This window comes from Manis javanica, chromosome 16 (genome assembly GCF_040802235.1).
Source record: "Manis javanica isolate MJ-LG chromosome 16, MJ_LKY, whole genome shotgun sequence".
In the NCBI taxonomy this organism is placed as follows: Eukaryota; Metazoa; Chordata; class Mammalia; order Pholidota; family Manidae; genus Manis; species Manis javanica.
The window spans coordinates 34,555,794-34,581,518 of record NC_133171.1 but is presented as its reverse complement, the minus strand read 5'-3'; the positions used below and the strand labels follow the sequence as shown (position 1 = coordinate 34,581,518).

Sequence of the window (25,725 nt, the reverse complement as noted above, 5' to 3'; positions counted from 1 at the left end):
ATATGAATTAAGGCAGTTAAACTTTATATGTAACTTTGATAATTGTACCCTTAGTTAACTATTATGCAGTTTTACTAGGGCCTTGCTATAAAAATAATAAATCCAAATGGACCCTGATTAGCTAAGGTGTGCATATTTCTAACCCTGAGTCATAGATACGTAAAGAGGATATTAGCACAGCATGACTAGACTGACAAGTGACGTATATGTAAGCAGGACTCATTTGACTAATGTTAAAAAATTGATAATTGCCTTTCTCCAGATAGTATTTAGACTGATCAAATACTGGAACTCATTGTATTTGTCTAAATAAAAATACTCATTTAAACAGTCAAGTTGGCAGTGTCACTGACATTTGTCAGTAATAGGTCTGCATGGCCACATCTTCTTCAACCATTTAGAGAGGAAATGAAACAACCTCTAGTAGTAAAAACTGAATACCCTAGAAGACAAGCAGGCAAAAATAAAGCCTCCAGTTTGTTTTTAACTTGATTTCCAACGTCTTCGACGGCAACAATATTATTCAAGAGAATTTAAAAGTCCAATAGCTGGTGTTTGCACTAACATGACGGAGGTGCGAGCAGTGACGTAGACTCTGTCTGCCCTCCCCTCTAGCCCTACCAAACTCAAGAACTATCCATTTTCAGGCTATTGTACACTGTTCCCTCTCCCAGAAATGGCCAGCTGTAGTCTCTGCCTAGCAGCCACACTCAAGCAAAGCCAATCCCTAGTATCAATGATAATTTCCATTATTCTCTAGTTCCTACCACAATATTCCCTCCCCTACATTCCTCTTTTTATTTATACTGCATTAGGTCAACATCCTACATTATAGTCAGTTTTATGAACATTCTCCCAATAGATAGGACAACATACTTTATTATCTGAATATCTCTGGTTCTAGCATATGGTACCCTAATGATACATGATTACTGTGTTGATAATGCTTACTTACCTTCAGACAGCCTGACTGGAAAAGAGATTCAATTTGTGACGGTCATAACAATTATTTTAAAAATAACTGAATAAATTGGTCTTCTAAAATTACTTCCCTTATTTACATAAAGTACAGAGAAAAGAAAACAAGGTCCGGTCACTTTGAATGAGGATGATTACCACTGCTATAAATAGCCTTGTATCTTGGCATAACCAGCAAAATCATTCTCATCTTAAATTATCACAGAACTAAGAAAAGTTATTTTATTTAAATGAGAAACCTTTTTTAGTTTACCAAAACATTGATCTGTACATTTTACATAGACCTTGGTGTAACTTTTAAATATTAGTGACAATTTAACAGTCACCATGTATTACAATTCAGATCCTAAAAAACACTGGATTCTATAATATACACCATAGGATCATATTAGAAGCAAAACCTCTTTTGTTACTTCTGTGGCTGGTCCTCCCTCCTCCTTCAAAGTCACCTCAACCCTGGAGACCTTTCTTTTTTAAGGTGGTAAAAATTTTTTTGAAGAACCATTGATATACAATCTTACGTTGGTTTCAAGTATACCACACAGTGGTTCAAACAGTTACCCATACTAGATCCTCACCCCCATAGTGTGGTTACTGTCTTCCAACACAAGAAGATGTTATCGATCACTGACTATATTCTCCATGCTGTACTACCATCCCCATAACCAACTTATACTATGATTGAGAATTTTTGTGCTGCTTTACCCCTTCACCCACCCACCCTAACCCCTCCCACCTTGGTAACCACCAGTCACTTCTCAATGTCTGTAAGTTTACTGCTGTTTTGTTTATTCTGTTTTGCTTTGTTTTTATATTCCACAAATAGGTGAAATCCTATAGTATTTGTCTTTCTCCACCTGGCTTATTTCACTGAGCATAATATCCTCTAGATCCATCCATGTTGTTGCAAATGGCAGTATTTCTTTCTTTTATGGTTGAATAATATTCCATTGTGTATATGTACCACATCTCTTTTATCCATTCATCTCTTGGGGGACACTTAGGTTGCTTCCGTATCTTGGCTATTGTAAATAGTGCTGCAATAAACATAGGGGTGCATCTGTCTTTTCTACTCAGGGATTTTGTTTTCTTCAGGTAAACTCCTAGAAGTGGAATTACTGGGTTAAATGGTATTCGGAGAGCTTTCTTAATATATAATTCTTTTTTAATGACTTTTTGCTTTAAATTTCTTCAAACTTAGGGTCTAAATATAGTGCTTCTAATTCCCAACCATTTATTCACATTTAGATCTGTTATTTTCTGGTTTCTGCTCCCAGAGAGTGTTTTTCTCCGATGTCTCCAATGTTTTTCTTCTAGATGAAACTATTAACCTGTATTTAGTCTTAATTTTCCCATGCTCTTTAGTTAAACTCTCTTCTGTTGGTTTCGTCAATACTAAATTTTTCGTTGCTTCAGCCATCTCTCCAAATGTTGCTCTCCTGTTTCCCCAGGTAGATCTTTTCCTCCTGTACCCAAAATCGTGGCCCTTTTCCAAATTTCTGTCCTTAGCTTTCAGCTCTTCTCCACACATGATCTTCTCTTGAATCCCCTAGAGATCCATTCTTGTGAATAGATTCAATGGCCACTTGTACACTGATAACTCTCAAGCTTATTGTCTGCAGCTTTGACTTCTCAGCTCTGCTCACATGCCCCCAACTGCTCGGACAGATGTACAGGTGCCCCACCGTGCCATCAGACCCTCCCAGAGGGTCATCACTTTCTTCTTGCCATCATCCCCATTTCTCTCAGTAGTCTACTGTTTGTTTTTTACCTCCCAGGCTGAACAGTTTAGAGTCATCTTGAATCCCTCTCTCCTTTATCCTCTACTCCCTACCGCCGAGTCTCTCTTTCTTCCTTCAAACTGTCACCTCCAGGATTCCAATGTTTCATCCCCACCTAGAGTTCTGGCCTTTATCACTCCATTCTGAGATCACCACCTCAGCTTCTTTGCTCTCTCCCTGACTATAGACTCTGCTCATTTCAATTTATTTTACATAGCATTGAGGTATTCAATTTCCTAAAACATTATTCTTCAAGCTCAGAGCAGTAAAGTATGTTGCAAATGCCATCAGGGCCATAAAGGAAAGAACGAGCAATTCCCTCCGGAGAATGGGTGCTTTCCCTTGGCCCCACAGTGATGCAAAATCCAGGCAGCCTGTTTCACCAGCTCTGTTGGTAATGATCTGATTGGCTCCCTGCTCCAATAGGCTTCTAACTTTCCCATGTGGGGTTCTTACATTTTCAACCCTACTACAAGTTCTGGGACCTGAGCCACGAAGGGCCAGCTCACCCCTGAAAAGGCTGCTCTGGGAATGCTACAGAAAATCTGCCTTTTGGACAGTTCTATTTAGTCTTTACCCAATTCTGGTAACAAGGTCTGGCTCCATGCCCCCAATCCCTGCTTTGGTTCAGTGCTCAGTTCCCTACGTCCCCTAAGAATGGGGTCCCCTAGTAATGGTGATCCTCAGATTGTCAGGGTCCTGCATCCAGTTCCTGTTACTGGAGCTCCTGACAGCAACAGCCTATCTGAGTGGCCGTTCACCTCTACTAGCTGCCCTGTAGTCTGGCTGGTTGACACCTGGCTCCTCGGGTGACCAAAGTTCCTGGCTCTCCTGTCATTTCCTGCTTCTGCATTTGCACAGCTGCCTCTTCAGGTCCTGGGACCCACCTGGGCTCTAATTCCTGTAGCTCTGCACACCTGTCAGATTTATCCTATACACAAATAAGCCCCAGGTACATTATTTTCCACCATTCCCCTACAAACTCTATATCTCAGTTAAATTCCTTTAAAAATAAGAAATCAGTCTTACTCCTCCCAAGATCTGGTTCAAAACCCCAGCTCCTTTCTGAGGCTGGCAGGTCATCTCTTCCTCCTCCAAGGTTCAAGTGCACAGTCATCAGTCAGTATGATGTGCTGCATGCCTACTATGGGGCAGGCTCTGTGCTGCACACAGAACACTGTGTGAGCCGCCAGCAGTGAATAGTCCCAGAGTGAGGACTTACCTTCTATCAAATGAAGATTATGTTTGCAAAATGCATCACTTTTAAAAACTAAAAACCAAAATGAGCCCTCAATTGGCACAGATTTATTAGATAATTCATAGTTCATAAATTTCATTTATTCTCAAATCTAATTTGAGAAAGCAGTTCTACACCTGTAATTCAGATCTCTGTATGATAATTCTACTGCCATCTAGTGTCTACTAGTAGAAATAGTCAGCAGAGTGAAACTATAAGTAAAAAATACTCCATACAGGGACTGAGTTATAAAATCTTTTCATATCTAAATCAAGTTAATAATGCCCAATAAGCAAAAGACATGGGTCTACATTCAATAAAAAGAAATCTTTGTCTTCTAACTCTGAGATACAAGCATTGTCTTAAAATCACTTAAACTCATTGACACCAATAATGCAGTATCCTACTTCAAAAGAACAATTCAAATATATTGTTTAATAAAAGAAGCCTAACATGTATTTTCTTCCACAGTATATGAATACATAATTCACCCTTTATATGAGCCACTTGAAAACTATCAATGAGAGGCTAAAAGAAATGACAATTAAGAAAAAGTGGGCTTACCTGAAAGTGCAAAATTATTGTCCATATTAATCCCAAAGTCAACTTGGGATTTCCATCTGTTATGTCATCATTTCTAATGTTGACTAATTTCACCTGTGTTATACATTAAGAAGAGATAAAGCAAAGTGTCTTTCAACTCAGCATGAGTCATCTTTACATGTATAAAAACAACTCAAAATTACACAAAGAAAAAATATTGACTGATTTTAGTACCAGTAATCCTTAAAATACTGTCTTATTCCCACCTCCATCCATTCTAGACTGTAAATTATAGAGTAGCCACAAAGGAAAAATGGTACTATTTTGGTTTTGCCCTCTAGAGCAAATATTGAAAGTAGTGAGTTGTCAAAACAAAAACATAACTCAAGTTGAGAAGTCCTAAATACTCAAGATTTTTAAATTAAAAATAATTTTGTCTTTTGGATATAATCTTTTACTCTTACCATTAAGTAAGAAACTGTTCTAACCAATAAAATGTTTTTAACAACTTTCTCTTACTTCCATCACAAAGGGTGAACAAAAAGTAACATTATTCTTCTATTTGTCTACCATAAATTGTTACCAAGTAAATATATATATATATATATAAAGTCACTGGATTTTTGGACTGCTCACGTATTAAAGAAAAACACACAATACTCAGACTTAAAGTTAATCAACTGCCCAATTACACATGTTCAGGTAAATAAATGTAATGATGATACCCCTAATGTTTACTTCCTAAACAAAAAATTAAATATCATGAATTAAATATGAAAAATTAAATACAATGAAATCTAATATTTTACTTCCTGGACATAATTCTATCAAAATCATTTCAGACAAGGCAGTATAGTTAGCCATTAATTCTTCTGGAAACTTCCACTAGAATTAAGAATAATAAGGCAAATACAAATAACATTTAAAATATTGAAGCACTGAGTGTTTGGTAGAACTTCAGTAAATAGACGACTTTTATAGTAAACTAAATAAATGAATAATAAAAGATAGTGTTTCTCACTCTCCCTTTTTCCGTCCCTTTCTTTTTACCTACTCCATTAACAAGCAAAATTGCTGCCACCTCTGATTTCTCATTGTTTTCAGTAACTTTGAATTCTCCTGTCTTTTTCTTTTTTCTACTAATTGAAAAATTACTGATACTTTGGCTTATATCACTATATTACACAATGCCAACAAATCAAGATCATACCCACCATGGTGTTCATTCTTTTCCACGATTTATTCTAAAACCTCAAGTTACTTGGAGACTGGTGTGAGAAATTTTGCTTTATGTGTTAAACACTTACAAATTACCAGATACTATCTACTTACAAAAGTAAAATACTGCCTCACCACTTTCATATTAAAAATGCTTACAACTAAGCTTTTTTAAGGTATTATAAAGTATTTTTATAAAGCAATTTTATATACTAAATATAAAAAATAAAATATTGCCTCCCCACTGCTAAGAACTGTTCACAGGCCTTCTTAACTTCCTGTTGCTACTAAATGTCATTAGCTTCCTAGGCAAAAGCATTCCATATCTAACAGAAGGAAAAGCAGTAGCTTTTTTCAGATGTAAATGTAGCCACTTATAATTCTTCTGGGCTTACACCTACTATGAACTTCCTTTTCTTTGGAGCAGAGGTTTAAAAATATTTTTAAATATCTGCCTCAGGAAAGCAAAGATTGAATGATTCTCATTCAGAGTGAAATCTGGCCTCTCCATTTCCCACAGTGTTTCTATGTAGCTTTACTCAGTCACCTAGGTTTACACTATTACAGACTTTGAAAAACATCATACCTGGCGTCTTTTCAAATAGTCGAGTGCGATCTGCACGTTCTGTAGTCTGTGAAAACGCATCCGACCTTTCTCTCTGGGCTGAGAATAGAAAAATGCAGGCTATAAAAAAACTGGGTAGTTTCTGATACCACTGAACATGCTAAATACACTCTATAAATACACTTTATGTTCATCTTAACATGTCAAAACAGGATTTACTGCTTGTGCAGACCCCAATTTTTAAAGATATTTCTAATTCTTTTGTATTATCTGGGATCAAATTTAATTAAACTTCTAAGGGTTTCTCCAAATATGTTTTGTTTAGACATATGCTTTATCTCAGGTGTTTTATTTAAACAAATAATAAAGAAAAAATACCATTGGACATATATATTTTTTATATTTGCTATACTACAATTCTAGCCTACAGTTTGTTTAGCTGTGGATGCACAAAAAGAATTAAATACCATTCCCCATTTTGCCTCCCTAATAAACTCTAACTGGAGTTTCAGTAATTACACACACATGGCATGTTAATGAAAATGAGGTAAAGTAGCATGCAGTTAGCAAAAAATCACCAAGGAGAGAGACAGTGGAGTTTTACTAAGCCATGATAGAGGAAGACAAAAGCAATGAAAGCCAAGTATTTCCTCTTTAGTTTATTTCAGTTTTTCTAGAAAATTGGTTGGACTCTATAACAGCTGCACATTGCTTCAGGATGGATATGATTATTACTGTCTCAGGAAAACTGAAAAACCACGATTATTTTCCTTGATGTCATTCTGATGCCGTTTCCCTTAAGAAACGTCACAAGTCAGCAGAAGGAAAATGTAAGGTAACAGAGCTAAGAAAATGCTTAACTGAAAGCACAAAGAATGGAGCTGAAATTTACCACATAAAGTCTTCCAAAGGGGAAAAAAAGAAAAGAGAAAACTGACAGCTTAGTTTCTCAAAAATGAATAGGTTGCTGAAGCCAGAGGCACCATGATGAAGAGACAGCAGACCACAGAATGGAAAAATAGGTTCTATGTCACAGGTAGAAATGATGTTGATAAATACACCCATTGGATCCAAAAAAAAGCACAATGTCCAATGAAATCAGAGTACATCAGGTATGGAGATGACAAAAGAGCACCTCTATCTTGCAAAGGTGAGCTGAAGTCAACTAATTGTCACCAAAGGAAACAGCCATAGGAGTTCTTCAGGGGCTCTAGATTTTAAAACCTTCCCCCTTCTAAGTAAGACATAGAACATAAGTAAAGAATATCCACCCAGTGCCTACTGCCAATATGATTTAAAGCATGAACTTAAATATTAAATAAGTTTCCATAAGTTCTTTCAGAACAAGCTACAAGTAGTTGCCACGTTTGAAATAAAAATTCCAAAAGTGGAAATTTGTCAAGATTTCCATATTTATGTAAAAATATATATAAAATTCTTTGGCTAAAATGCCATCATATAATTTAAGCATATATGTTCAGCTACCATGCAGTGCACAGTAATGTGTAAAATGTAAAGAGAAAACGATTTTCTTTGTCCAATTTTGTGGTACACACACATCCCCCTCACTGTGGGATTTGGTCCTTTCTACAGTTTTCTAGAAAGAAGCCCAAACCCATGGGTTACTTCTCTACCACGTTAGCGCTCACCGCACTGTAACCACTAGGTTAGTCACGTTATGGGGGCCGACACCTACCCCCTTATCCTCATCCTCCACATCCTCATGCTGTTCATATTCGCATGCTTCTGTGGCACTCACCAATCGTAAGGTCTTCAAAAAATCTCGCTCCCTTGGCTAATGAATATAACAGACAGAAGATAGGACAGCAAAGACACAAGACACACCAGAAACGAAAAGAAGAGCATGAACAGAACATAATGAAGGAAAACAGGTAACCAAGAAAGGGAAGTAATGTTCACACAAAAAGGAAATGACACCTGTGGAATGGGGTTAGACCATTTTTCAGAAAGCAATGTTTATCACCTTGCTATTTGTGAGTCTTTTAATATGTGGTTATATTATGCATCCAAATTCTGCTGAGCAGAAAAAAAAAAAAAACCCAAAGGTAAAAAAGAAGCAAGAAAATAGTATTTTAATTACAGAATTGATTATATAAGCAAAGTAATCAATAACCAAAGTGCTTCAATCTCCCAAATTCACAGTATTGGAAGTCTGAAAATGATTAGGAATCTAACCACGCTCACTTTTTTTTCAGGCAGAATTCACAGCTCAGAAGACAAATGCTGTAAAAGCCTATACAGTCTGTGCTACAAACATACTGGTCATATGCAGAGAGGATTACACGTTCTTCAAAATAAATTTTAAAATGTAAAACTTACCAGGGTATCTCCCGAAAGAACCTCTAAAAGGGAGATCAAATTGTGTCCATCCCTTAAGTCTTCATAGAGATCATTCACATGCTTTCGAACCTACACAGAGAAAAACTGTTTAAAACTTTTGGTCCTAGAACGCCAGATCATCCTTACTACTCGAACAAGAGAGGGGAGAAGTAGAAAGCAACCCTCGGATGATGTTGACTTGTGAAAGAATTTTTAAATTTTGATTCTCTCATTACTTAACAACTAAATTTAAATTTACAAACTAAAAACAGTGAATTTCAAATTAGTAATACAAAGGCAAAGTATTTGTATTTACATTCTAACATTTTAGTATAAGCCCGGACAATTACAGTGGGTCACCATTTTTTAAATGCACGCAGTGGCAGTGGCCTTATTCATGATTCCGATGCAGCAGACAGAGCCACCTCAGCCCATCTTACTGGAGTGAGTTTTTACCCCCCAAGGTGATCTTTCTACTCTTTGTGCTACAAGATTCAGTGTGGAGATACATGCTGCACACTTTAAAATCCACAGATATAAACTGGGTGAAGGGTACACAGACTTTATGTACTACTTTTGAAACTTCCTCTGAGTTATTCCTGTAGTGATTTTAAAATACAGTTTTCCAATATTCATGTATGTCTGGTTAGAGGACCCGTGCCACAACCATCCTCTGAAAAACATAAATCTTACGATGGAGGGTTTTCATAACCATGTTAACTGTGACACAAAGTTAACACTCAACCTACCATCACTTCTTTCTCCAAACCACAGGCCTGATTTAAGCTTGTGATTTGAGAGCTCAAACCACCAAAGATTTCCCAAAAGCCTGTTCAGTCTGCCAAGAAGTGATATCTCCCATAAATACTCAGCTAAAAAACCTACTATAGGTTGATGCTAGACAGTCATGTGTTGAAGAAGGCTATTAAGATGGCTGTCCACATTGGGTTAGCATATTTCCATTTTCTTGCCTTTTAGATTAATGCTAGGCTACATCAACTTTGCACCGCTCTCATGAAAGGAGCCAAAGAATGGTCTAGAAAGAGGCAGAGATCAGAATGACACTGAAATCACACGAAGAGCACAAACCGTAATATGCTTGCCAGTCTGCGCAGTGAAATCTGAAGGTTTTCTAAGTATGAGTCAAACTTTCTTGCACTTCCAAAATGTCAAGGGAACATACAGCATAAAATAATAAAAATATCTAAAATATGATCAAAATTATCTGACTATAAAACAAGCAAGGCCTGATGTAACCTGGAAATGAACCTTTCAGTTAAGTGTTTCATTCTAAAGAAGTAGTTTAAATGCCATTAAACTTTATTATCTTAAATTACTATATACATGTTTTGCAGTATCTTTCATTAATGTCAGAAAATATTTTTTGTTGATGAAGAAAAAATTCCCATAAGAGTATATATCAAATTTACTGGCTTCTATACCCAGTATTTTGGGATTTTTTTGCCTAAGTCATAGACTCTTTCGATCTTTCTAAGTCAACCCATCTATGAATCATTAACTAAATAATACAAGTACTAACAATCTCAATAGCTCAAAGTAACAATAATGTCAGTAGCATCTATAAAACAGCCAGTAAAATTGAAAATGAGTCAAATTACTTCTAAACCAAGTATCCCCATCTTCACAAACTGACATTTTGATATCGTAACTCCAAAAGAATGTCAGCTGAAATAGTTTCTATCACAGGATAATTACACAACAGTAAAAGGAAGTTTAAAAAATACTTTATTTGCCTAAAATAGCATATCCTAACACATTTTAGGCAATCCTTATTTAAAAAATCTATAAGTATCCGAATAAGTTACAAAGGGATTATCTCTTCCATTAGAATATTTACTTTAGGGTACCATTAAATGACAATCCTCTCAAATAATTAAATTTCAGAGATGAATCAAGAGTCTTTTTAGGACACATCTACTACATACATGACACATGCATGCAGATAAGCAACTTGGTAAAATGGGGGCTAATACTAATTTTCAACTCACATATTAAGAGTACTGTAAAAATTCACCCAGTCCCCTTCCAACCCAGTTTTAATATATAAGGCTAAGGGCCTACTTTAAAACAAGGCAGAAGAGCTAATCTTGTTAATTTCATGCACATCAATGCATCTAAACCGATGTTCTACTCTGTGTATCTCCAGTGCAACCAGAAAGCAGCCTAACCCTAAAAGAGCCTGAACAGAAACATGAGAGATCACAGTTGTATCACCAGTAGTGTGTAGTTCCTGATCCTCAGCCAGTTGCTTAATCTCTCAAAATAAATGACTTCATTGTGCAGGTCTGACATCCTCAGCTCACAGAAGGGACAGTGGAATACAAGTGTGCCATCAGGACGGGGCCTCCCATGGCAGTAATTTAACATACGGTGCTGTGAATTCTGTGCTTCCTGGTCCACTACACACATCCCACCCCAGGCACATCTCATTCCAAATCCACTTCCGATGTCACTCTCACTCCAGGACAAAGACAGCGTGTGATTCTGAACACTTACTTCATAGGAAGGCAATTTCCCAACTTGCTTGGCCAAGCTGAACTAAACCTCCTTCATCAGAGACACCTTCCAAAACCAGGCACCATTTTTCACCATCATGTTTATACCACAATGAAGAAAAATTCAATCAGGCATGTTTGGAGAAGAATGATAATATGTCATGCAAAAACCAAGTTAGGAAAAGAGAAAACACATTATAAGGCAAAAAGAATCAGAAGCCTTGCATCTCAGTCTTGCTTTTGCCACAGGCCTCATGAACCACACCACCAGCAGCTGTCCAAACTGTCTAGGCCTCAATTTTCTCAAGGGCATAATTTAAGCTGGAAAGCCTATACTTCAGACTAGAGAACAAAAATTCTACAATCTAAAAATATAATTATCATCATTTTTTAAAATCACTGTGTCAACTTAAAAGGAAATATGTAAGTTAGAAAGCTGCTCTTAAGTCTTGTGGCTTAATTTCTTAAGAATTTTAGAAGAAAATACAGAAGCAGACTAATTTAACTTCTGCAATGCTTGAAAAAACCCTGAGACATTGGTCATGAGGTAATACTGCCTCTTTCACCTGCCCAGGTGTTTATTCTGAAGGTCCAGAGAAACACTGTGTATGAAACGTACTACATAATGTCAGGTATCATAATCATCTTTGCCACTGTATGCAAAACAAATTTCACTCATTAAAACAAAAATACACAAAGAATTATTAGGTACATGATCCTATTTTGAGTGCTTTTTAAATATTGGTTCATTTTCCTCACCACCAAAAAAAAAAGGCGGGGGGTAATAGAAAATCTTAATTAGAAGTTAAAAATCAACATTATGAGGAAGGAGTGGTAGTGAATGAATTGAATGGAAATAGAGTTCTAGAGCAATATATCTGATCAAGTGATCAACTGAAGGGAGAAAGAAGAAGGAATTAAATCGTGCAACGGCTACAGAAAAGCTTTTTTATGTTGTGCTCAGTCTGAGTCAGACATTTGGCCTGGTAAGTTTCCTTCACAGATGACTACACCACCCGCCAACAGTCTTCACCCTCCATTTCCAACTTTTAATAAAACAACTCTTCTCATTTGGGGCGTTTTTTTCCCAGTGGGACAAAAAACTGAATAAACAGTGCTAGAGGAAGTGATGAGCAGAGTGAAAGCACTTTGAGTTATTCTGGGATTAAATTATATAACTTGAATTACATAATAAGGATGAAGCATCATTTTCCATATTTCATACAAATTCTCCAAGAATTCTGCAGCCCTTTTTAAAATGTGTGCAGTGCCCTGCATCTGCAGTTCACCCCCAGAGGGCACTACTCCTTTGCTTAAGAAGAATATCTGAAGGAAAGAAAATAAAGTAGAAAATGGAGGGGTGAGGGAGAGATAGAGATTATAAATAAGGTGCTGGTGATACTGACAGGCAGCATTTCAAATTTATTTTTGAGAGAGAATAGAGCATGCCAGGCCTGTATCATCTCAATGGCTTACCTGATCAAAAATACTGTAAACATTTCATTTTCACTTGTAATTGTTTGGTTTTATGTGGGCTAAATCAAATTTAACTTTTAAGATCATTACATAGTTGTTTGTGTAATACTGCCATGTTCAAGTAGTGGTTGATGTTAATCTAGACAAACTCTACAAAAATATTACTTCTCGTATTTAAAGGTATTGTTCCCATGCAGTTCAATCCAGGTCACTAAATCATTTTGAGTATCCATCATATGCCACGGATACTCACTTAGTCCAAGGGTACAATGATGAGGGAAGGGAGTGCTACCTCTTGAAGCCCGCAGTCTGCAGCGACAGCAATTCAGAGAGAGGCTTTAACCAAGTCTGTGGAAGAAGTCCTCCCAGCAGAGAAAGGAAGGTTCCAATGAGAGAGAAAAACAAGAACAAAGAAAAAAAAGGCAAGGATGTATGCAACTGAGTGGTAGCTCCAAGGACGGAAGGCAGTCTGTGAAATCGGCGAAATGCGAGGCAGCAGGTGCGGTAGGAAAGGTGGTCTGCCTACCATTTTAAGGAGACTTTCCCAAAGCAAAGAGAACCACTGCAGGCATTTAAGCAAACAAGGGCACAGTATCTCCAGCAGTATGAAAGTTTCCTGGTAAACTATTATCTTGAGCAAACTCATATCACAGATAAAGCCAAGGGGCCAATCTGTATGCAATACGGGAGGGAAGGTCCCTCAGAAAAGCAAAGAGAGGGGGCATTAAGTCCGTGTTCCCTGGGCAAGAAGCACAGCGGCGAGGAGCAAAAACAGCAGCGACAGCCGGATGCACGTCCTCTCTTCAAGCAGCCCTACATCTAAAGGATACAGTATTCTGGAAAACAACTGCTATCTTTAAAAAGGAACATAAATAAGAAAAGGTGCTTGTCCTAGATGAGATCGCCACCAGCCTTGTACTAATGGCATGAAGAGAAGGGGGACAGTCAGCTTCAGGGAAAACCATGAATTTAAATGTTTTATCAATGCAATTTTTTTACTTCAAACAAATACACTCATGAAAAATAAGCTACCATTCTCTTGGGAGAACCCCTTCGTAGGCTTACGCCAAAAAATAAATAAAAATAATCTATCAATATCTAATCAATCAGGTATTTTAAAAATACACAGAAATGCTGACAAATAACATGATCTCTTAGGTAGATGCCTTACTTGCAGTTTTATTACCAATTTTATTACTTATTTCAGCACCATTTCTTCACAACTTGTGAAAGAATAGAACTATAGTTCAGATGTGACCTAACTTACCATAAATTCTAAACTGGTGCAGGTATGTAAAATGAGGGAATATCTTTATATGATGTAATAAAAAGGTGGATGGCAATATGTTAGGTCAGCATTAAAGCCACACATAATCCATCACCTTTACTGTATTCTTAAACCATAAAACAGATATTTATCATATAGCTTAAGGTATTAATGAAAAGATTTAAGCAAATCGATGTTGGTTTCAGGCAGTACAAAGTGTTTACTTCTTATTGGACCTGATCAGTTCTTTGACAAAAAAATTCTCTTTAAGCTTTTGGGTTAACAATCTACAATCATTTAAACAAACAAAAACAAAAAGGTCTTCTCTAGTCTTTCACTACAAGGTGGAACTATAAATAGTTAAATAAGATCAAAGCATTTCTATTGCAGACACACACTTTAAGATTTGGGGGCATTTTAGCCACGATTTCTTCCAGGTATTTTTTATATTCTTTACAGTACAAATTCACTTCAGTCACAGGAACCTTTCCAAAAAGCTGCTTCAGTCTGTTTTGGTTTTAAAGCATGTAACCCTCTGCTGTGCCAAAGTGCCTGCATTCGGGTGGCGGCTTCTGCCTTGGTTTGGCTGAGCCTGCTTCCCCTTATAGCTCTTCCCTTTGGTCAACAGGGAGACAGACACTAAATTATTTTTGCATGTTTTCCACTGCAGATCTTTTATCCTTGGCAGAGCTGTATGGGTCCTGGTGTTGAGCAGTAACAAACAACAAACTAAAAGAAAATAATAAATCAAAAACTCAATTACTCTGCACATTAACTTTTTTTGTCCACTGTTCTCTGGAGCTCATTTTTATTAAAGATGCAACCCAGTCAACCTGCATGCTACAACATCAAACAAATGAGCACCAATCTTTAAAAGCAGGGGAAGCACATTTTAAGTGAGACTGTCATTGAGAGTAAAAGTCAGTGATATTTGGCAGGAGGATATGAGACTCACCTTTTAAAAGGGTTTCAAATATCCTCCTAAGCTCCTAACTTATATAGATCTTCTTTAAACCTTTTGTCACTGCAAAAAAAATCATGGAAAGTGCTACTCTAGCAAAAGAAGTTTTCAATAATAATATATGGAAGAAAGAAGGAACCAATCACTGTCATTTTTTTTAGATGTGACTATTTTATTTTTTCAAGATTTTTTTTTAAGTATTTTTGATATACAATCTTATATTGGTTTCAAGTATACAACACATTGGTTCAACAATTACCCATATTAAATCCTCATCCCCACTACTGCGGTTTCTATCTGTCAATATAGAAAGATGTTACAGAATCATTAACTATATTCTCTATGCTGTACTACTATCCCTGTGGCCAACATAAATTATGATTGAGAATTTCTGCCAGTCAAAGTCATTTTAAGGTTCACCTCTCTCCCCATTCACCTTCCCATAACTTGGCCAAAAGAGAAAAAACTGGGGAAACTAGGGGGCAAAATCACTTAACACTTCTAAAGAATAATGAATAAGCTAGTCAAAGCAATTAAACTTTGACATAAATGTAAATGTCACTGTAATAAAATAACAAGACAAATAATGACAACTAAACAGAATACTCTTTTAATAACTATGCACTACATACTACTCATATGTGCCAATTCCTGAAAAAAACACCAACATATTAAGCAAGTTCTACTTTATGTCCAAATTTTAGCTTTTGCTAAAATCTGAAACAGCATTGCATATTTTTCAATAAAAAAATCATGTAAAATTATTCTTAATGTTAAATTAGTTTTATTTAAGTCATGACTAAAATTCACTAGTAGGTAAAAAATAGGTATTTCCTCACTAAATCCCCACTTAATGACTCCTGCTTAGGTCATACCAATGTCATAAATCAGGTTAAGATTATTAGAAACTAGACACGTACTTGGGTAAATACATTCATTCCTATATGAAAATAAAGACAGCTCCTGGGACAGAGCAACCTGTCATTTGCTCCTTAATGCCAAGCCATTTTATCAGACTGATTTTTTTCTTAACACAACTCAATATTATCAATTTCAAAGAAAGCCTAGTCGTGGTTAGTGGTAAGATGGGATAACTTTGGGAGGGGATGAGGAGAGTTTGAAGGAGGCACTGCAATGCAGGGCATGGCAGGATTCTGGAATAAGAACTCTTAACACTGAGGAGGTGGTGGGAGGACCATGGGCAGCTGGTGAGTGCAGAGAGAAGAGTCCAGGAAAGGGATATAGGGAAAAATGTCAACTACTTTGCCATTCTGATGAAAGTGCTGGTTATGATACCTGCTAACTGAACACTTCTGAGCTGAATCGTCTCCTTTGGGGTTTCTACCAAATGCCCTGTAGGGTGTCAATGCCTGACCTGTTACACAGCCATTCAACAATTCAGTGGATACCTCAAATAAGAACTGTCCTCTCTCTTTTTGGTGCCACTTAAAATACCTTTTACAACATAACTATTTATAGAAAAAGACAGCTACAATCTCAGCACACATAAAAAACAAAATCAAAAAAACAACTGACCCCTCAAAAAGTAACTTCATGTACTTCATGGATGATGTCTAGCATGGCTCTGCCAGTCCTCAACCAGACAGTCAGCCCTTTGCTAGAATGGTTATATGAGTCGGGTTCCAGGCTGGGAAGGAAACAAGGCCCTCCAGGAGAGGGGTGAGCTCTAGGCAAGAAGTAAAGTCTTTCTGCGGTATAAAGCTCCAGGGAGAGGACACTGGCACATACGGGTACCTTCTGGCCACACCATCATGGACATTTCCTGGTGTCCCTTTCAGAGCACTGGGCAAGAGGCTCCCAAGACAAGGAATCACACAGTTGTTGCTTCATCTCACTCAACGTCTCGAGGACTGGAAATTCTAAGGAGTCTCCCAGTAGCGTATTTTGCAGTTTTAAGGCCTTTAGCACTACTGATACTCTGATATTTATATGCAAACTAATTCACCCTTCTTTAAACATAAGCCCATGTTCTCGCATCCTTACAAATAAACAACTGAGAACAACTGCTTGTATCCTTTTCATTAAACCTTTGAAATAACCCAGGATTATGATCAAGACAACTGTCACAGGGAGATGAACACCGAAACTATTTTTAAAGACACCCCCACATGATGAGATGGCACAGCTTCTGCAACAATCCATGCTAATGCTTACCACTCCTTCCCTGCTACAAAATGTTTCCTTAAGTCCAGGTGAAACTCCAAGTCCCCAGTGCCACGATGTATATAAAATAAAACCACTTTTTGTTATTTGGTTCCCAAATAAAACATATTTAGGAAACTGGTACGTTTAGATGGAATTATAAAGACAAGTTTATTCCATTAACCATACAATGAAAAAAAAATTTGACAGATTATTATATACGTGGATGTTAAATGTATCTCTACAACAGAATAATACCTTCTATTTAAAGATTAATACTTTCAGAGATGCTATTTCTTCAAATTCCTTTAAAACAATTCAATTGTAATCTAAATTCCAGATTCCCATGACTCAACAGAGATGTGTAGACCACAAATGCTCAACAGCTGGTCCCCCCCAGTTATTCACAACCAGAGTCACTGATCAGATGCAGCATTTATGCCTCATACTAAAGTCTAAATGGAAGGGATTTTCCCTCCAGCCCCTGTTCTGAGCACCCTCTCTTTAAATTAACAAGTTTCACAAAGAGTAGGTATGAACCAGATAACACCCAGAAAAGCAGAGACCACATTTCCAAAGGTGAATGACAGGACACAGCTGTGGGTAATACAGCAAGAGACGCAGGCATCTCAGTGCCCTAACAGTAAAGCGTCATTTCCAATCCCAATGGCTAAGAGAATTTGCACAAAATGTTGGCGGCCTCGTTGAGGTCACACTCTCAAAACCACCACTGTCGTATTTCTCTGCTTGTATTCATGGTACTCCTTCTACCTAAACTGCTGTTCTGTTTCCACTCCTCCTCAGGGTATTGAGATCTTACTTTTCCTTCAAGGTCAAGGTCTGATGTCACTCGGACTGAGAATGCCTCTCTCTCTTCTGCACTCTCATCTTCCTTGGTTCATACCAAGATACCAATCATTTTCCTTATAGAATAGTTTTATGAACATGATATACCTGAACACAGGCCCCGTTAAAAGGACAGGGCCCCCGTTTTAGGTCCTCATTGTAAATGCCTTGTGCTTTGCACAGTACCTTTCATATAGTAGATATTCAAGGAAAATTTGTTCAATAAATAAAGATTAGTCATTTTTACTTTGCCTGTGACCTTGGCCAAGTCCTCAACTCTGAGACCCTAAATGCCTGTCCTGTTTACTGGGAGAAAAGAGAAACTCAGGAAACAGACCCATGAATTCCACCAGGCTGCTTCCTAGCAAGGCCCTTCATGGCACCTATGAGAGTTAGTACCTGGCATCATGTCCTATGACACAGTTTGAGCTAAATAAATGCTGCTGAATGACTAACAAGGGGGAAATGTCTATTTCTGCTTGCCAAAACTTTCAAGTATTTCCCCTTTACCCATCTGAATTAGTTTGATAAATGACTGACATAAAGCTGTTCAAATAAATCAAATTTCAAGACTTAATAATGAATCTCACACTAAAATGTTTTTAATAAAAACAGACATAGGTATCAGTGACACAGAATAGAGAGTCCAGAAATAGACTCACACATTTATGGTCAACTAGTTTTTGACAAAAGAACAAAAGCAATTTGGTGTTGAATCTTTTCAACAAATGATGCTAGGAAACTGAATATCCACATGCAAAAGGATTAATTTGAACCTTTTCCTCAATATGGATCAGAGACTTAAAGGTAAGTGCTAAAAACTACAATTCTTAGATGAAAATACAGAAGTAAATCTTTGTGACTTTGGATTAGGCAAAGATACTTATATTTAATACCAAAAGCATAAGTGATAAAAGAAAACACAATAAGAAGACATATAACCCAATTAAAAACAGTCAAAGATCTAAATAGACATTTCACCTAAGAAGATACACAAATGGGCATTAAACTCCTGAAAAGAGGTTCAACACACATCATTAGTCATTAGAGAAATACAAATCAAAATCACAATGAAATCGCCTTTCACACCCACTAGGATGGCTCAAGTCAAAAAGAAAGACAAGAACAAGTATTACCAAGGAGTTAGAGAAAGTGAAGCCCTTACACTTTGCTAGCAGCAACAGAAAACAGGGCAACCACTCTGGTATAAACAGTTCGGCAGTTTCTTAAAAATGCTGAATGAGATTTATCATATGACCCAGTAATTTCACCCCTAGATAAACACCCAAAAAGAAATGAATGTCCCTACAAAGACCTGTATGTTTATGTTTACAGAAGCATCATTCATAATAGCCAAAAATTGCAAACAATCCAAATGCCAAGTCCACTGTTAGGTAAATTAACAAAATGTGATACAGTGATAGCATGGACACACTGCTTGACAGTATGAAGGAAAGAAGACGCGTGCTACAACATGGATGAACCTCAAAGATGTTATGCTAAGCGGAAGAAGCCAGACATAAAAGAACATACATGATTCCTTTTTTGTGAAATACCCAGAGAAAGCAAATCTACTGAGATAGAAAATATATCATTGGTTGCATAGGGCTGGAGGGGGACAGCAGAGGACAGGGCAAACAGGCACAAGGATATTTTGGGGGTGATGGAAATGTTTTAAAATTAGACTGTGGTGATACCTGCACAATTCTGCGTACTTACTAAAAATGGTTCAATTATAGCTTACAAGTGAATTTTATGATGTGTAAATTATATCTCAAAAAAGTTGTTCCCAAAAATACTTTAAGTACACTCCCTTTGAGTTATCGAGTGGCTGCAATGTTTATACGTGGGAAATGTTCATACTCATCACAATTCAACAATAAAAATAGTATCCAGATTATAGGAGAGGGTGTTAGACTGTTTCAACATGGTCATGACATGCAAATGAAATATATTTTAAAAGATGGCATGGTCTGTTCTTTTTGAAAAATACTTCCAAAGATAATAATTTCACAAAAGGAGTGATGATTATAACAATAAAGCTGGCAATGCCAACCACTATATAACACCTTTAATCTAAACCAAAAAGGTATACATTGAGAGCAAAAAGCAAATGGAATAGCCACATTCTAGTTAGGAAACAGATCTGATTTGAGTGATAGAAGAAACATTTCATCCACTTCACATCAACATCACTTACTGAACTCTCACTTCAAGTGACATCTGCAGTGCTACGTCTTCCATGGTTCTAGTTTAACTCTAAGAGGATTACCACAGAAATAAAATTTTGCCTAAGTAGTAAGGCAATATACTGAGCTGGCCTTTTCAAATACCATTTTGTTACATAAATTGGAGGGAAGCTCATTCAGAAAAGCAGCTATGGTATAAAATTATTCACAGAACCACAGCTGGCCTTGCGTATGGGAAAGGAAAGCCGCCTGAAGCGGACTCGGCAGAAACGCAGTGGCCGTCCCTCACCACCCACATGAATACACACAAAACCTTACCCTGAGATGAGGTAGGCAAAATTTTTTCCTGTAAAAAGCCAGGTAGTAAATGTTTTTGGCTTTAAGGGTCATATGGTATGAAAAAGACATGAAGGAATGGGCACAGCTGGGTTCAATATGATTTTACAAAATTCAATTAATTTTGAATTTCATGTAATTTTCATGTGCCCCCAAATACTATTCTTCTTTTGATTTGTTTTCAATTCTCTAAAAATGTAAAAATAATTCTTACACCTCATGGGCTGTACCATATTTGGCCCTCAGGCCATAGGTACAGGGCAGACCTCTACCTACTCCGAGCTTCCAAGAGGTCTTGGTTGGAATGCAAATACCCTTAGGTTAGGCCCAGCAGCACATTAGTCATCAACCCTTCCCCTCTGGAAAGCAAATGAACTTTCTAACTGCCTTCCCTTGATATAGCAAGTTTTGTGTGGAAAAAGAGTACGTTTTCACAAAATAACATCATCTTGTTCTTTCCTAATAATAAAAGCAATACGTGTTCTTTGCAGAAAAACTGGAAAATAGTTAAGACTAAAGGAGTTATCCTTCAATGGGAAAGAAAAAAAAAGTAAAGGTAAATATATAGGCAAGCAGTTCAACATATACACAGGTAGGGAGGTGAAAGGTAGTAAAAATAATATAAACAACGTTGAGATCATACTGTACATAACGGTTGCCCACGCTCAGATTGTATAGCTCTGGTTACTTCCCTCAACTCATTTTCTGTCTGCAACTCATATATAGTCTCAAAACTTTCAAATGTAAAAACTGAAAGAGAACATGTTAGAGAAAGAATTGTATGACATGAAAATTGCATCACAAATGAAATAAAGGAAACGGAAGTACTTGACTGGCAAGCTGAAAAAATTTTTTTAATGTATATGTTTTATATAATCTGGGGGTCTGGCCCAAGAGAAGTGGGAGGGAGTTAGAGTAAGCAAAGTTTAGACAACGAAAGAAATAAATAGCTCAGTTATAACTCAAGTACACCCAAAGTATAAATTGTCCATGAATCAGAAAATCAATGACCCATATGAAAGGCTGTGAGAAAACATTCCTGCAGTGATAAACAAATTAACTAGCTCCTGTCCAAATCTGCAATTCGAACTAACACAAAATTAATTACATTTGCTTAAAAGCAGTCACTTTAAAACTCTCCTGCAGCATTTCCCAAAGGGGTGTTAATAAGCTATTCTTTGATAAAAGGAATCCATGACCATGTGGATTTGTGAAACACTGGATTAAACAGGGTTCCTAACCACAGAAGTTCTCAGACTTCAATATGCTAATGTGGACCATAAATCTCTTCAACCAGCTAATGCTGCTTTCCAAACTCTTTTGGCAATGGAAACCTTTTCTTTTTCTCCAGGGCATATTCTAACACTCATGGTTCCTGGGAACCTGATTTGAAAAAAATGCTCCTCTGCAAAAAAAAATATAAGTTTTTATTTGATCTTGTCAACTCTGGAGTATTAATTTTAAAATCCAGCAAGAAAAGTAGTAATCAGACATTAAATTTATAAAAGTTCAGAATATAACAACATGGAAGAAACATAAAAGTTGCTTTATTATATACAATGCTCACTAATATCTAAGTGTCAGCAAATATGGTCCCTTAAGTTTTTTATGTTCATGTAAAATAAAAGATGTTTAAAATATTTGGGAACAGTAACAAATTGTGAGATAAGAGAAAGATAACACTAGAACTCATTAACGCAGATACCAGATCTATTGGAAACATTCCTAAACAGGGCATCTATACTTTTCTGCTATAACTGTAATAGATCTAAGAAATGGGATTTTTATACTATTCTTCAAGAATTCAGTAGTGGTGCTGGCTTTTAGAGATTTTTAACTATTGGGTTTTCAATTTTTTTATTTTTTAACATGTATTTATTTTGCCTTTTTAATGTTGCTGTGAACATCCTTTTGCATGTAACTTTCTCTGAACTTTTACATGTTCGTAGAAGTTTACTAGCTTCATGGATCCACAAGTCTCTGTTTTAAATTTTCATTAACTAATTGGACCATTTGGGTGGCTTTGTAAGAGCATAGGATTATTCTGATCCCTGGGCTCACCCAAGTCTTCAGTTATACAAAGGTGCTTCACAGGCATATTTAAAAAGGCATTTTCTAGGGTTTTTGTTGTTACTGTTGTTTGTTTTCTAGTGTTTTTTAAACTGGAAGTTTTTTTAAAAGTGTTTTACACTGGAAGGCTGCTAATGCCCTTACATAAAACATTGAGTGCCATATTCTCTGCTCAGGCAGAAAGTTGAAGTGTCATGTGATGTTTATGGCTCTCCTGGACTATATTGTTCTATGAATTATTTTATCTAAGCTAAACTCAACTAGTGATCTGATGGCTCACAAGTTACCCAATCTGCTGCCAAACACAGAATCTCACCTCAAACTGTCATACCCTTAGGAGGAAAAAATGGTATTAATATGGGGCTTGGCCAGCATGAAAAATACGTTCCTTTATTTAGAGTTTATCATTTGGCTGACTTCCATTACTGCAATATTATTATAAAACTACTACAGCTGTACATTATGGGCAGTCTCCTCTTTTCAACATACAGGGAGCATTGACTCAAACCCATACAATTGCGAACACCAGGACCGCAACTTGCCGCTGTTACAGAAGACAGGAGGACACACCTGATGCTTTTGATGATCTTCAAAGTCTACAAAGAGAGCACTATTCTGTTTTATAGATGAGAAAAAAAGAAAGCTTAGGAAGGTTCAAGGTCACGAGAAGATGTGAGTCCAAGGACTCAGTCCAGAGCCTCTGCTGTCGACCACCACACTGTCCCACCTCCCGGGGTCCCCACATACAGTAAGAGAAAATGCCAGAAAAATGTAAGAATAGCTTAGAAAGCTAACCATGGAGCAGACTCCAGGCATGATTAGCTTACTTCCACGCTGGCCTTCCTACCCACAAAGACTTTTTTTCTTGAATCTGTCTGAATTTCCAGCAGGATGGCTAGAATGCTCTATCATCTATGGACGGCAGTGAATCACGTTCCCATCAGTTGTCCCATCAGGCTGTCCTCCAGACCCGAGCTGAGACCAGCTGCCCTGGCAGTCCAAGACGGAACATGAACACTCTGGAAGAGAGGGTCTTAGGAGGGCACACACATGTACTGGGCCCCTGGGGAAAAAAGAGGGTGATTCTAAGGAATGGACAGAAATGAAGTGAGGTTTGAAACTTCAACCTATTTGGGGATGGGGAAAGGAGACCGTTCTTCTTCCTCTACTGTATTACGGCTCCTTGATCTCAGGACTTGAGCTCTCAATATCTGTAAAATAGGGTACACATTATGTAAGATCTAGAGGGCTTGCCTGAGAACAAGGCCAGCATTATAACATATTTCAAACACATAGGGAAACACAGGCCTCTTTGATCTGTTAAGGACTCTGTACACATGTACTATCAAAAACTGACTTTATAATATAATGTAATGGTCTCCCTAAATTTCATTTCAAAACTAGTAGTATATTTCCATGATTTTTTAAAATTACAAACAAGAATACTTAAAGATTTTTGATAAGAAATTCTTGAGGCAAATATCAGTGTCAGAATATGTTCACACTACTACACTACTATCAACAGTTCAGTGCTATCCGGCATCTATTGCAACAATTTCACAAGAATGCAATGGTTTTCCCAGTGTCAACAGCTTCCCTTTGAAGTCACTCCTCTTTCCTTTTTTTCGCAACACATAAATTTCTTCTATATTATATTAAGATCAAATGACTATTACATGGAGAACAGTTTCCAAATTCCTAGGCAAGTCCAACTTAGTTGGAAATAATACAGCAACATGGTAAATATTAGTAAGAGGTCAATCTAGGTAAAGAGTATACCAGTGTTCCTTTTACTATTTTTATTTTTGCAACTTTTTAAAGCTTAAAATTATTTCCAAACAGTTTGAAAGTATAAAAGCAAATCTCTGGTCTATCTCTATTAATTAGTATCTCACATGGCTCATCATCTTAAAGAGTCATCTGAGTATATAATCTTGGTCTTGGAAAGTATCTGAGATACCACCTACCAAAACACTAATAATTTTTATTCCATCTCTCATAGACTCTAACTAAATATCCAAAGATTTTGGTGGAAATTTGGTAATGCTGGGGATTTCCTGTCCCATGAACCCATCGGTGATTACATATCAGTTTTAGTTGTTCATCTATATTGTAGGCTGAATGGTGGCCCCATGATAACAGGTCTTAATCCCTGGAAACTGTGAAAGCTACCTTATTTAGAAAAGAGTATTTGCAGATGTGTTAAGAAATTTGTGATGGAGAGATTATCCTGGATTGTCTCAATGGGCCCTAAATCCAATCACAAGTATCCCGTATAAAAGAGAAGCAAAGGGGAACATGGCCCACACATGAACAGAGGGAAGCAATGTGACCACAGAGGCCGACTAGAGTGGTGTGGGACAAGTCAGGGATGGTGGCTGCCACGAGAAACTGAGAGAAGCAAGGGGCAGACTCCCCTTAGAGCTGAGCTCTGCAGGAGCACGGCTTTTTTAACCACCTTGATTCCAGCCCAGTAAGACTGATTTCAGACTTCCAACCTCCAGAACTGTGAGCGAAAAGATTTCATCCGTGTAAGTCACCACGTTAGTGTAATTTGTTACAGTGGCTATAATAAACTAATAATAGACCCTCAGATCAAAAAAACACTTAATCGAGTGTCTATTACTGGGCACTGAAGATGTTTGGAGATAGAGGTATTTTTTATATTGAGTTTAAATCTTAAAACTTGAAATTCTTCAGCAATTTTGTTTGGATCAAATAAACCCAAAACTGCACTCCTGTATCAATACCTGAAAACAGCCATTCTCCATAACCCTTTCTTCTCAAAGCCAACTTCCCCACTGGTTTCCATCGTTCCTCGGCCACAAGAGGGTTCCAAGGCCGCCTCGTCATGGTGCCACCTAGACACTTTCCCTTGGACCGCCCCTTAAAACGCACTGTGGAAAACTGAAAGAAAATACTCCGGATGTGGTCTAACCAGTGAGAAGCGCTGTGTGTCTCATTATGTTAACACTGCCTGGGATGGCATTCAGGTGCACCACAGGAGTAAATCTGAGGTCAGCAAACCCCCCAGATCTTATCATGTGAACTACTGCTATCCTAGACCTTCTGTACCCTACACATGGATATTTCCATCTTTGAGCAGAACTTTACATTTCACATTGCTATTTTGTCTTCTTGCTATGACTACAGTTCTAGCTCTTTTGATCTATCGCAGCGAGTATTCCTCTCATCTACAGATCTGATCAAAGGACCTTCCCTGACTTCATCCAAGTACC

The 25,725-nt window shown here is 37.3% G+C and overlaps 1 protein-coding gene across 24 annotated transcripts in view; it reads right to left on the bottom strand.

The window, feature by feature from the left end:
* Nucleotides 1-25,725, bottom strand: part of DST (dystonin) — a 397,695-nt gene that overhangs the window by 194,916 nt on the left and 177,054 nt on the right. For 13 of the 24 annotated variants that reach the window (XM_073224747.1, XM_073224742.1, XM_073224734.1 and 10 more), the window contains 4 exons: nt 8,663-8,752; nt 8,019-8,117; nt 6,344-6,421; nt 4,561-4,653 (listed from right to left, as the gene is read on the bottom strand). In XM_073224747.1, coding sequence (XP_073080848.1) covers nt 4,561-4,653; nt 6,344-6,421; nt 8,019-8,117; nt 8,663-8,752 — 360 coding nt within the window. The remainder of the gene's footprint in view (nt 1-4,560; nt 4,654-6,343; nt 6,422-8,018; nt 8,118-8,662; nt 8,753-25,725) is intronic. The other 11 variants (XM_073224741.1, XM_073224758.1, XM_073224759.1 and 8 more) reach the window with 2 other exon arrangements.